Source organism: Procambarus clarkii, chromosome 18 (assembly GCF_040958095.1).
Source record: "Procambarus clarkii isolate CNS0578487 chromosome 18, FALCON_Pclarkii_2.0, whole genome shotgun sequence".
Taxonomy (NCBI): Eukaryota; Metazoa; Arthropoda; class Malacostraca; order Decapoda; family Cambaridae; genus Procambarus; species Procambarus clarkii.
Window position 1 is genome coordinate 4,184,429 of NC_091167.1, and position 13,780 is coordinate 4,198,208.

At 41.4% G+C, this 13,780-nt stretch overlaps 1 protein-coding gene across 1 annotated transcript in view; it reads left to right on the plus strand.

The window, feature by feature from the left end:
• Window positions 1-289: 289 nt before the first annotated feature.
• Window positions 290-13,780, plus strand: part of LOC138365783 (lysozyme c-1-like) — a 17,497-nt gene continuing 4,006 nt past the window's right edge. Inside the window, exons 1-4 of the mRNA XM_069326233.1 lie at window positions 290-376; window positions 3,551-3,684; window positions 3,951-4,106; window positions 9,766-9,841. Of these exons, the coding sequence (XP_069182334.1) occupies window positions 372-376; window positions 3,551-3,684; window positions 3,951-4,106; window positions 9,766-9,841 (371 nt within the window). The 5' untranslated portion in view covers window positions 290-371. The remainder of the gene's footprint in view (window positions 377-3,550; window positions 3,685-3,950; window positions 4,107-9,765; window positions 9,842-13,780) is intronic.

Consider the following 13,780-nt stretch of genomic DNA (forward strand, 5'->3'; position numbering starts at 1 on the left):
ATAAAGAAATTCCCTTTATCGTAGTGAATATTTGTATTGGAAATCTACAGATCTCTCATGTGCAAATCTACAGCCTCTCATTTATTTATGATGAGCTGTAGATTTTCACATCAGAGCCAGGTTTCAGTAATGTCTTCTCTTGTTACCATTCCTGAAACTTGTAGAGAAAAAAAAAGTTGTAAATTTACCCTATTTTTTCATTTTGGATTTACAGTCGAAAACTGAAATTAGTTTTCGATTGTGGTAAGTGGCAACTGTGATTGCAAGATCTTGCCGACGGAGGGTATATAAGGCGACCAGAGGCGGGTTGCAATTTACTTGCTCCTGAGACGCAGTTGAGTCCACACGTGTTCTGCTTCCACGCGTCAGAGATGAGGTGAGTGTCCAAGCCTTAACACGGATACACAGCAAGTTGTGGTTTCCGCTTCTTGCTCTGTGTACACCGTGAGTATACTTTACTATGTTCAGGACTCAAGTATATTTTATTGGTTAGTCAGTTTTATTGGTTGGCTGTTACGATGGCGTTAATAACAGGCGAAGAGAAGGAACGGTCATCAAACACTGGGACCATCGCTGATCAAACCCCTGATGCTCTAAGTGTTAGGTGATATCTCTCTCCTCCTGCCTTTTTCACGTATCATTAATGAACGCTGCTCTCTGCTCTGTTCCTCGCCCCGCCTCCCCTGGCCAGCAGACACTTAACAGTCTTCCTTGCTGTAAACCTGCAGCCCGAGGCACTCGTCCATAGTGGCCAGTGGCACAGTGAAGTGACCGCAGGCAGAGTGGACGAGGCACTGTGCCAGAATCTGAATCCTTTATTCTGTTTTGTAAGGCGAGTGTGGTGGCCTGTTGGGCCATCCGCACGGCTTAACAACACAGTTGGAGATCCTTTGTCTCCACCATTACTGTTGGCGCTCTGCTTTCTCACATCTGGAAGAACATCAGTAAAATTGCGAGAAAATTTATTTCGGACATGTCCTCTGTCCATCACCTTGGTTTCGTTGTTGTGATCCGTTGTGGGTCACTTACGAACTGGTTCACAGTTGTCACCCGTTATCTCCGGTGTTCATCTTCCTCATGCGTTCCTTACTGGTAAGTCTCATCTTGAATGTCAAGTCTTGGACTTTCGTACTCACCTTTACCTTCCCTATAATGATCTTTCCACCCTTCCTGAACTCCAGTCCTCCTAGCTTGTCCCTCGGTAATTCTACGGTGGCGAGGTTGGCCGGTGTTCATTATAAGATGCTCCGTCATCTCCCTCTGTGCTCCCTGCAGTATATTCTGTACATCTATAACATATTTAGGAGTCGACTACGGTCCCACAGGCAGTTATTATTCCCATTAAAAAACCTGGTACTCAAGGGACTCCCCTTAAGGAGTCCCATTGTCCCGAGCACTTTTGTATACCAAATCTTTGAGCGCATGATTAATGTGCATTTCTTCTGGTTCCAGGAACATTGTTCCCTCTCTCTCTTCCCAATCTGGCTTTACAAGTATTTTGCAAGCTTGACGGACATTTTAGTGGACATGAAGATGTACCTTTATCGTATGACGCTACCAGGAGACAATTTTTGTTTAGCTCAAATGCATTCCTTTGACCTTCGTGGAAATCTTCGGCTTTTCCTTCAAGGCTTCCTCTCTCGTCGCTCGATTCAAGTGAGGGTTGGTGCTGCTTTCTCCAAGTCTATTCAACAGTACGAAGGTATTCCCCAAGGTAGTGCTCTGAGCACTAAAGTTTTGGTTGCCCTGAATGGTCTTCATTCCCTCCAGTGTTTTCTCAGCCCTTTATGTTGACGATGTCGCTCTCTGCTGTCGTGGTGACGACGCCTCTTTCCTCCAACATTCACCTCCAGCTTAAGAACAATAGTGTGTCGTTCTGGGCCACAATCATGGCCTCCAAGTTCACTGTGAATAAGACTTGTACTATGATTTTTACTCGGAAGCGCGTCGTCCCTTGTTCCCCTCCTGTTACTCTGGTAAACCCCATAGTTATAGGGATTCTGCCACACTCTTGGGGTTGATCTTTGACTCCTGTTTACCTTGGTCGCCCCATGTTGTTCCACAGAGTTGAATTCTCTAATACCCTTTTTTGCTTTGTCTAGTCCCATACTTCTTGGGGGCCTGATAGGCACACACTCCTCTCTTTGAGCTCCTCTCTCGTACTGCCTAAAGTCGATTATGGCTATCTTCCCTACTCCTCCGCCTCTCATTCGACTTTTTGTCGTCTTGATGCTCTGGGCCATCGTGAGTTACAGCTGAGCTCTCGTGCCATTCGTTCGACCCCCATCCACAGATTGGATGGTGAAATCTGCATCAAATCCCTATAGTATTATGGTGATCGTTACTGCCTTCGCTGCCTCCTGCAGTCCCCTACTCCCGCTTGTGTCCTACTTTAATTAATCACTGTTTCTAGCAGGGACCCGTTTCCTCCCACCACCTTCCTTCTCCTGCAAGAGCGGCGTGTTTGCAAGATTCTCTCATATCACACTGGCAATGCCTCCCCTCATGTTATTTCTACTTTGCCCCCAATGACGATCCCGCACGTGAAATTTTGCAAACATGAAATTTTGGCAAATCCTTTTCATTTTGTTTTATTTTTTCAACATGATAAGTTACTAGGATTATTCTCTGCTATCCGTCTTTAGAAACCTTTTTCCTAACGATGTTTTCCTCTCGCTCACACACCATTGTTGTGCTGACAGATGGGTCTACGTCTACCGAGGGTGTCGGCCACCCCGTTGTGTTTCTCGAGCTATGTGTGGCCTGACCCAAGAGACTGGCATCTTAACTGCGGAACTTTATGCAGTTGTGTTTACTCTCCATCAGCTGCTCTCTGCGTGTCAACGGGCCTTCATCACTGTGGTTGACTCACAGCGCCTCACCACTCTCTAATCATAATGCTAAAAATATGCATTATGTTGTGGCAAAATCCAATGCAGGGTTTTCCTTAACTTTGGCAGATATAAAGCAGTCAAATTTTGTTGGTTCTCGGAGATTTTGGAGTTACCATGAATGAAATTGCAGGCGCAGCTGCTATGGAGGTCATTCACGGTTGCAACGTTTCCGGGAAAGGGATTCCATTTTCAGATTTCAACTTCGTAATTCATTCTGAAATCTGTAATCCTTGGCTGGGTCGACGGGCTGGCTTTAGAGGCAATGCCGTGGATGGTCTTAAAAGGGACCTTTCCCCTTGACCTTTCACCTGCTACCGTAATAGGCGGTGGAAAACGACTTTAGCAAGGCTGCATTTCGGCCATATCTGCCTAGCTCACGGTAACTCGATGGAACAACATCCTGCTTCATTTTGACCGAACTGTATTGCCTCCCCTTTCACTCGAGCACCTCCTCGAAGAATGTCCCAATTTTCAGGACGATTATATTTCATGTTTTCTTATTGCTCCGCTCATTTGTCTCTGAAAATTTCTTGGTGAATCTATTACTTCTGATAACGCTCAACGTTTGTCGTGTTGTTCTGGTAGTAACATTTTGAGTGCCTCAAGATGGTGCCTCCTGTTGATGATTACTGACTTGTGTCTCTCCCTCCCCCCAGGATGTGGTCGTGGGTGACGGTGGCGGTGGTGGCCGCTCTGGTGGGGACGTCCTCAGGAAAGGTGTTTACCAAGTGCGAACTGGCCAGAGTGCTGACCAACACATACCGCATGTCCCGCACCCTCGTCAAGAACTGTATGTCCCCCGTTACTTTCTCCACCTTTTCTCTCATGAAATATGTTAGTGAAAACTATGACAGAACAAGTCGGGGATGAAGTCGTCATAAATATATGTAGTCGAAGGTTGTATAGAAATCAGAATGCAAAGAACTATTTTCCCTAGATTTTAAATTCAAGTCAGAATTAAACATTAAACATATATATTTAATTGACTGATTTCATTAATTCTCCACAAATACTACACCACCAATTTATACTCTACCACGGTGCCAACCACAACAGTTGTGTGTCTCGCGCAGTACGAGTCCAGCTTCAACACGGCCGCTACTAACAAGAACACCAACGGCAGTAGAGACTATGGCATCTTCCAGATCAACGACAAGTACTGGTGTCAAGGCGGCATTAGAACGACCAATTACTGCAACATCCAGTGTTCAAGTAAGGGAGAGAAAGAATGGTATATATATATATATATATATATATATATATATATATATATATATATATATATATATATATATATATATATATATATATATGTCGTACCTAATAGCCAGAACTCACTTATCAGCCTACTATGCAAGGCCCAATTTGACTAATAAGCCAATCTTTCATGAATTAATTGTTTTTCGACTACCTAACCTACCTAACCTAACCTAACCTAACTTTTTCGGCAACCTAACCTAACCTAACCTTTAAAGATAGGTTAGGTTAGGTTAGGTAGGGTTGGTTAGGTTTGGTCATATATCTACGTTAATTTAAACTCCAATAAAAAAAATTGACCTCATACATAATGAAATGGGTGGATTTATCATTTCATAAGAAAAAAATTAGAGAAAATATATTAATTCAGGAAAACTTGGCTCATTAGGCAAATCGGGCCTTGCATAGTAGGCTGACAAGTGCGTTCTGGCTATTAGGTACGACATATATATATATATATATATATATATATATATATATATATATATATATATATATATATATATATATATATATATATATATATATATATATATATATATATATATATATATATATATTTAATATTTATAGGGGGTACCCTCGACCTCGAAGAAGACGATATGCCGCATCCAGGGGAGCCTTGTCGGGCTCCCGCGGACACCCACATATTGTCTTCTGCTATCACCCTCTATATGTTTTGTATTTTTTCATTTCATTTTATTTTAAACTTCATTACACAAAAATGGTTACAACATTGATTATATGCAAGGTACAAAGCTAGTTGTCACAGGTTGTCAAATATACGAGTTCCTCCAGCTCGTATATTTGAGACTTGCATTTTCCTCATTAGTGACTGATTTGATGAAAATGATCAGGTGATCTCTCTCCTTGGCTGGCGCTGTTGGGGGCTGGATTTAAGTCTCCTGACTTCGAAGCCTTTTAACAGTCTGTCATGGTCAAGTGATTATTATACTGGTTATGTCAGAGTGTTTGATGCACCTGGCCTTTCTAAGGTTCGAATCCTTCACGAAGAAGAGATCATTGGTATATATATATATATATATATATATATATATATATATATATATATATATATATATATATATATATATATATATATATATATATATATATATATATATATATATATATATATATATATATATATATATAGTAGTAGACATCCATCAGTCTCAGGAGACTATGGAGTTGCGCTTTGGTTGTCGGCGGGAAAGGCATCTCCAGGGCACTAAGCCTGGGTAGGTTGATATGGGGGAGAAGCTGCTACCCATCCAGCAGGTTTCCCTCTTCACGGCGCCGGAAGTCTCCAATGGAAAGGCAAAAGCCAATACGACTGGTTCCAGCGCCATCGTTGGAACTGCCGCCGGGGGTTGTGGTCAAATAGCTCTGGCTATCACCTCCTTGTTGTGCGGTCACTGATGGTCGTGTTACTTAAGGCACCGTGACACTAGATGCAATGTGCTCCTGGAGGTCCGGGTTACAGTCTTTATATATATATATATATATATATATATATATATATATATATATATATATATATATATATATATATATATATATATTTATATATATATATATATATATATATATATATATATATATATATATATATATTATATATATATATATATATATATATATATATATATATATATATATATATATATATATATATATATATTAGTATATTTTGGTAGCAGTCTTTCCTGTAGACATATATTATTAAATATAACCGAAAAAGTAAGGTTAATAATTCTAACACGAATTTTCTCTATCTTTCTTACGTTTCTTTTCACTGTTGATGGTAATTCAAAGATCAATTCTCCAAAATTCATTTTTATTTCTGAGTCTGACGCGACACCTGAGCGCGTTTCGTAAAACTTATTACATTTTCAAAGACTTTAGTTTACAAACACACAACTGAAACTGAATAGAGCTTACACATCTTCGAGTTTATATCTACATTTGGGTGAGGTGGATGAGGTGAAAACAAACTTTCAACAATGGGTATTGAATGGGTATTAAATTCAAACACAAGACAGAACACGAAACAATGGGTATTGAATGGGTATTAAATTCAAACACAAGACAGAACACGAAACAATGGGTATTGAATGGAAGTAATTGTAGAAAGCCTATTGGTCCATATTTCTTGATGCTTCTATATTAGAGCGGAGTCTTGAAGTGGGTATAATATAGTTGTGTATTAATTGGCTGTTGATTGCTGGTGTTGACTTCTTGATGTGTAGTGCCTCGCAGACGTCAAACCGCCTGCTATCGCTGTATCTATCGATGATTTCTGTGTTGTTTGCTAAGATTTCTCTGGTGATGGTTTGTTTGTGGGAAGAGATTATATGTTTCTTAATGGAGCCCTGTTGCTTATGCATCGTTAAACGCCTGGAAAGAGATGTTGTTGTCTTGCCTATATACTGGGTTTTTTGAGGCTTACAGTCCCCAAGAGGGCATTTGAAGGCATAGACGACGTTGGTCTCTTTTAAAGCGTTCTGCTTTGTGTCTGGAGAGTTTGTCATGAGTAGGCTGGCCGTTTTTCTGGTTTTATAGTAAATCGTCAGTTGTATCTTCTGATTTTTGTCTGTAGGGATAACGTTTCTACTGACAATATCTTTCAGGACCCTTTCCTCCGTTTTATGGGCTGTGGAAAAGAAGTTGCTGTAAAATAGTCTAATAGGGGATATAGGTGTTGTGTTAGTTGTCTCTTCAGAGGTTGCATGGCGTTTCACTTTCCTTCTTATGATGTCTTCCACGAAACCATTGGAGAAGCCGTTGTTGACTAGGACCTGCCTTACCCTACAGAGTTCTTCGTCGACTTGCTTCCATTCTGAGCTGTGGCTGAGGGCACGGTCGACATAAGAGTTAACAACACTCCTCTTTTACCTGTCCGGGCAGTCACTGTTGGCATTCAGGCACATTCCTATGTTTGTTTCCTTAGTGTAGACTGCAGTGTGGAAAACTCCGCTCCTTTCCATGACTGTTACATCTAGAAAGGGCAGCTTCCCATCCTTCTCCATCTCGTAAGTGAAACGCAACACAGAATTCTGCTCAAATGCCCCCTTCAGCTCGTGCAGATGTCTGACATCAGGTACCTGTGTAAAAATGTCGTCAACATACCTGCAGTATATGGCCGGTTTCAAGTTCATGTCAACTAAGACTTTTTGCTCGATGGTACCCATGTAGAAGTTTGCAAACAGGACACCTAGGGGAGAACCCATGTCGACCCCATTTACTTGCTTATACATGTGTCCATCCGGGCTCAAGAAGGGTGCCTCTTTAGTACAAGCTTGGAGTAGTTTCCTTAGACTGTTTTCTGGTATGTCAAGAGGAGTACAGGCCGGATCACGGTACACTCTGTCGGCTATCATCCCGATTGTTTCATCCACAGGTACGTTGGTAAACAGCGATTCTACGTCCAACGAGGCTCTTATCCCTGTGGCCCGTGTTTCCCGCAGCAAGTCAACAAATTCCTTTGGAGACTTCAGGTTGAAGGCGCAAGGCACATAAGGAGTCAGCAAGCCGTTGAGTCGTTTCGCCAGTCTGTACGTGGGTGTGGGTATCTGGCTGATGATTGGCCGAAGTGGGTTTCCAGGCTTGTGTGTCTTGACATTTCCATACGCATATCCAGGTTTATATTCCCCAATAATCTTTGGCAGGTGGAGTCCAGATTTCTTGGCGTTCACAGTTTCGATCAATTTGTTGACCTTTGCTTTCAGTTCGGCTGTAGTGTCCTTCGTTACCCTTTGGAATTTAGTTTGGTCAGAGAGTATGAGGTTCATTTTCGCCAGATATTCGTCTTTTTTAAGAATGACGTATATTGGCGACTTGTCGCCTCTCCTGACAACTATCTCCTTTTTCTCCCGAAGGCTCTTAGCTGCCGCTTTGAGCTCGGGGGATAGTATGGTGCTTCTGTAGTTGCCTCGATTCTTTCCTCCTTCCGCAATAAGTTCTGCTTGTAAGGTATCTTTGGTGGTGACCTTCTTTTGTGCTTCGAGGTCGAATATGTCGTCCAACAGAATCTCCAACTCCACTTTCCGGGCCATCTCACTTGGTCTGGACATAACGTGACAGTTTATGCCCAGGTTTAGGAGAGTAACTTGGTCCTCAGTGAGGTTGATTCCTGCATGGTTCAGGAAGCCATCTCTTGGTCGTGGAATTGCCATAGGTCCTCCATATAACGTTGTTAGTTTCTTGAAGGAGGCATTTGAGCAGAATTCTGTGTTGCGTTTCACTTACTAGATGGAGAAGGATGGGAAGCTGCCCTTTCTAGATGTAACAGTCATGGAAAGGAGCGGAGTTTTCCACACTGCAGTCTACACTAAGGAAACAAACATAGGAATGTGCCTGAATGCCAACAGTGACTGCCCGGACAGGTAAAAGAGGAGTGTTGTTAACGCTTATGTCGACCGTGCCCTCAGCCACAGCTCAGAATGGAAGCAAGTCGACGAAGAACTCTGTAGGGTAAGGCAGGTCCTAGTCAACAACGGCTTCTCCAATGGTTTCGTGGAAGACATTATAAGAAGGAAAGTGAAACGCCAGGCAACCTCTGAAGAGACAACTAACACAACACCTATATCCCCTATTAGACTATTTTACAGGAACTTCTTTTCCACAGCCCATAAAACGGAGGAAAGGGTCCTGAAAGATATTGTCAGTAGAAACGTTATCCCTACAGACAAAAATCAGAAGATACAACTGACGATTTACTATAAAACCAGAAAAACGGCCAGCCTACTCATGAGAAACTCTCCAGACACAAAGCAGAACGCTTTAAAAGCGATCAACGTCGTCTATGCCTTCAAATGCCCTCTTGGGGACTGTAAGCCTCAAAAAAACCAGTATATAGGCAAGACAACAACATCTCTTTCCAGGCGTTTAACGATGCATAAGCAACAGGGCTCCATTAAGGAACATATAATCTCTTCCCACAAACAAACCATCACCAGAGCTACACATCAAGAAGTCAACACCAGCAGTCAACAGCCAATTAATACACAACTATATTCTACCCACTTCAAGACTCCGCTCCAATATAGAAGCATCAAGAAATATGGACCAATAGGCTTTCTACAATTACTTCCATTCAATACCCATTGTTTCGTGTTCTGTCTTGTGTTGATGAAATTAATACCCTATTAATGCCACCTCACCCCATCCACCTCACTCAAATGTAGATATAAACAAATCGGAGATGTGTAAGTTCTATTCAGTTGTGTATGTGTAAACTAAAGTCTTTGAAAATGTAATAAGTTTTACGAAACGCGCTCGTGTCGCGTCAGACTAGAAATAAAAATGAATTTTGGAGAATTGATTTTTGAATTACCACCAACAGTGAAAAGAAATGTACGAAAGATAGAGAAAATTCGTGTTAGAATTATTAATCTTACTTTTTCGGTCATATTTAATAATATATATATATATATATATATATATATATATATATATATATATATATATATATATATATATATATATATATATATATATATATATATATTGCAATTAATATATATAAAAAAAACTGAATATATTATTTATGGCTAGCAGGTGATTTAAAATTTGATCTAGTTAATGGACCTTGTGTGTGTGTGTGTTTTAGGCCTACTGAACAGCAACATTGCCGATGACGTCGCCTGTGCTCAGAGAATCTACAAGCAGCAAGGATTCAAAGCCTGGTGAGTAGACTATAGCGGATGGATAGATAAAAATATTTGACTCTGAATTATACATATACACTAGCTGTATATATGTATACCCCTGTCTCCCAGTCCTCCCCACCACTCCTCACCTCAGTCGTCCCTTTGTCCTCCCAACCATCCCCCACTCCTCAGTCCCCTCATCCTCCCTACCATTCCCCTCTTCCCCATCCCCTCGTTCACCTCTCCATCCCTCACTCCGGTGTTCCCTTGTCCTCCCCACCATTCTCCATTCCCCTGTCCCTCTTCCCCACCATCCCTAACTCCCCCATCCCCTCCACCTCCCCACCATTACCCCCCTGCCCTGCCCCCATCGTCCTCCCCACCATCCCTCACTCCCGTCCCCTCGTCCTCCCCACCATCCCTCACTCCCGTCCCCTCGTCCTCCCCACCATCCCTCACTCCCGTCCCCTCGTCCTCCCCATCATCCCTCACTCCCGTCCCCTCGTCCTCCCCACCATCCCTCACTCCCGTCCCCTCGTCCTCCCCACCATCCCTCACTCCCGTCCCCTCGTCCTCCCCACCATCCCTCAATCCTGTCCCCTCGTCCTCCCCACCATCCCTCACTCCCGTCCCCTCGTCCTCCCCACCATCCCTCACACCCGTCCCCTCGTCCTCCCCACCATCCCTCACTCCCGTCCCCTCGTCCTCCCAACCATCCCTCACTCCCGTCCCCTCGTCCTCCCCACCATCCCTCACTCCCGTCCCCTCGTCCTCCCCACCATCCCTCACACCCGTCCCCTCGTCCTCCCCACCATCCCTCACTCCCGTCCCCTCGTCCTCCCAACCATCCCTCACTCCCGTCCCCTCGTCCTCCCCACCATCCCCCACTCCCTCGACTGATGCATTCCCAAATGATCTTATGTTCCAAACACTGAAATATAAGAAAAATATAAAAAAAACGAAATGAAAAACAATGAAAAAAAACTATACTCATGAAATAAACGGGATGGTAAACAACACAGCTCAATTCCAGTGCAATATCAAACAAAATAATTAAATCAAAATGAGAATAAATCGAAATTAATGAAAATTCAATTTATCAATGAAATGGAAAACGTTGAAATGGAATCGTAACATATTTAGTATTGCGTGTGCTCCTATTACGTGCAACAGATGGAGCTGTTTTAAAAAAAAACATGTTTTTACCTGTCAAAGGTGTAGTATCTATGTAGTAGGTATATAAAAACACACACCTATTCGAATGGAATGTTGTGTCAAACTAAAAAGATATTGGTGAAGAACTTTCGGAGATTACAGCATGTGTTGCTCTTGCATCCAACAGATGGCGTTGTTTTTCATCATTGCATATTTTTTCCTGTCACAGGTGTGGCATCTCTACTTATACTCACGAAATCAATGCTCCGCACCACAGCTCAATTCGAATGCAATGTCACACAAAATAATTAAGTCAAATAAAAATAAATCGAAATCTATGAAAATTCAATTAATCAATGCAATCGGAAACATTGAAATGGAATCGTAGCATATTTAGTGGAGCGTGTGTTCCTATTACGTGCAAAGGATGACGCTGTTTTTCAAAAAAGCATGTTTTTACCTGTCAAAGATGTGTCATCTATATAGTAGGTATATAAAAACATGTGCCTATTTGAATGGAACGTTGTGTCAAAACTTCAAGGAAATCGGTGAAGTACTTTCAGAGATTACAGCATGTGTTGCTCTTACGTCCAACAGATGGCGCTGTTTTTCAAGAAAAACATTTTTTCCTATCACAGGTGAGGCATGTATATAATAGGTATATAAAAACACGCACCTATTCGAATGCAACGTTGTGTCAAAATTTCAAAGCAATCGGTAAAGAGGTTTCCAAGATTTCCCTCACATGAAAAACACGAGAAAACTCAGTTTTTCAAACAAAGCATGTTTTTCCCCGTCACAGACGGGACATCTATATAGTATGTACAGTATATATAAACCTGCTCGGATACGAATGGAACGTTGTGTGAAAATTTCAAAGCAGTCAATGAAGGACTTTCGGAGATTAGCGATTTTGAACAAACAAACATTTACATTTTTATTTATATACCAGCTGTACCCGGCCACGCGTTGCTGTGGCTGCGTTGCTGAGCCACAGCAACCTTCCCCTGTCCCCTCGTCCTCCCAACCATTCCCCATTCCCCCATCCCCGCGTCCTCCCTACCATCTCCCGCTCCTCCGTCCCCTCGCCCTCCCTACCATTCCCCCCACCCCTGTCCCCTCTTCCTCCCCACAACTCCCTGCTCCCCTGTCCTCTTGTCCTCTCCACCATTCTCCATTTCAACGTCCCTTTGTCCCCACCATCCCCAACACCCCCGTCCCCTCGTCCTCCTCAACATTACTCCCCACCTTTGTCCCCTCGTTCACCCCACCATCCCCCACTACCTTCCCTTGTCCTCCCCTCTCCCTCGTCCAATACATTCCCGAATGATCTGATCTGATCTGATTTTCTGATCATCAGAAAATTGGAAATATCAAATGATCTGAGGGTTCCCATCACTGAAATATAGGAAGAACAGTTAAAAAAAACCGAAATGAAAACATTGACAAAATTAAAAAATAAATTATACTCACGAAATGAATGGTATGGTAACAACACAGCTCAACTCTAATGCAATTTCACACAAAATAATTAAATCAAAATGAAAATAAATCGAAATCTATGAAAATTCATTGTATCAATGAAATCAAAAACATTGAAATGGAATTGTAACGTATTTAGTATTGCGAATGTTGCCCTTACATGCAGCAGATGGCACTGTTTTAAAAACAAACATATTTTTACCTGTCACAGGTGAGGCATCTATATAGTAGTTATATAAAAACATGCGAGTATTCGAATGAAACGTTGTGCCAAAATTTCAAAGCAATCGGTGAAGAACTTTCGGAGATTACAGGGTGCGTTGCTCTTACGTCTAACAGATGGCGCTGTTTTGAAAAAAAAACATGTTTTTTCCTGTCACAGATGAGGCATGTATATAGTAAGTAAATAAAAACACTCGCCTTTTCGAATGCAACGTTGTGTCAAAATTTAAAAGCAATCAGTAAAGAGGTATTGAAGATTTCCTTCACATGAAAGCACATGAAAATCACAGTTAAAAAAAAAAACATGTTTTGCCTGTCACAGACGTGACAACTATATAGTTTGTATATAAAAACCTGCTCGGATGCGAATGGAACGTTGGGTGAAAATTTCAAAGCAATCGGTGAAGAACTTTCGGAGATTAGCGATTTGGAACAAACGTACATTTCCATTTTTATATCTATATACTATATAGATATAGTCCCTTCTTCCAGCCAGAGGTGGTACTCCCTTCTATACTATATGTATATATATGTTATACCTAGTAGCCAGAACGTCGTTCTCAGCCTACTATGCAAGGCCCGATTTTCCTAATAAGCCAAGTTTTTCTGAATCTATATATTTTTTCTAATTTATTCTTATGAAATGATAAATCTGACTATTTCATTATGTATAAGTTAATTTGTTAAAATTTCAGTTAAAACTAACGTAGATATATGACCGAACCTAACCAACCCTACCTAACCTAACCTAACCTGTCTAAACCTAACCTAAACTAACACAACTACGTCAATAATTCATGTTACTACTATAATATAATAATAACTGAAATAAATTAATTGAAAACAATTTATTGCAAATAAAAAAATCACTCGGCCTATTAGGCAAGTCGGGCATTGCACAGTAGGCCGAGAAGTGCATTCTGGCTACTAGGTACGATATATATATATATATATATATATATATATATATATATATATATATATATATATATATATATATATATATATATATATATATGTCGTACCTAATAGCCAGAACGCACTTCTCGGCCTACTATCCAAGGCCCGATTTGCCTAATAAGCCAAGTTTTCCTGAATTAATATATTTTCTCTAAC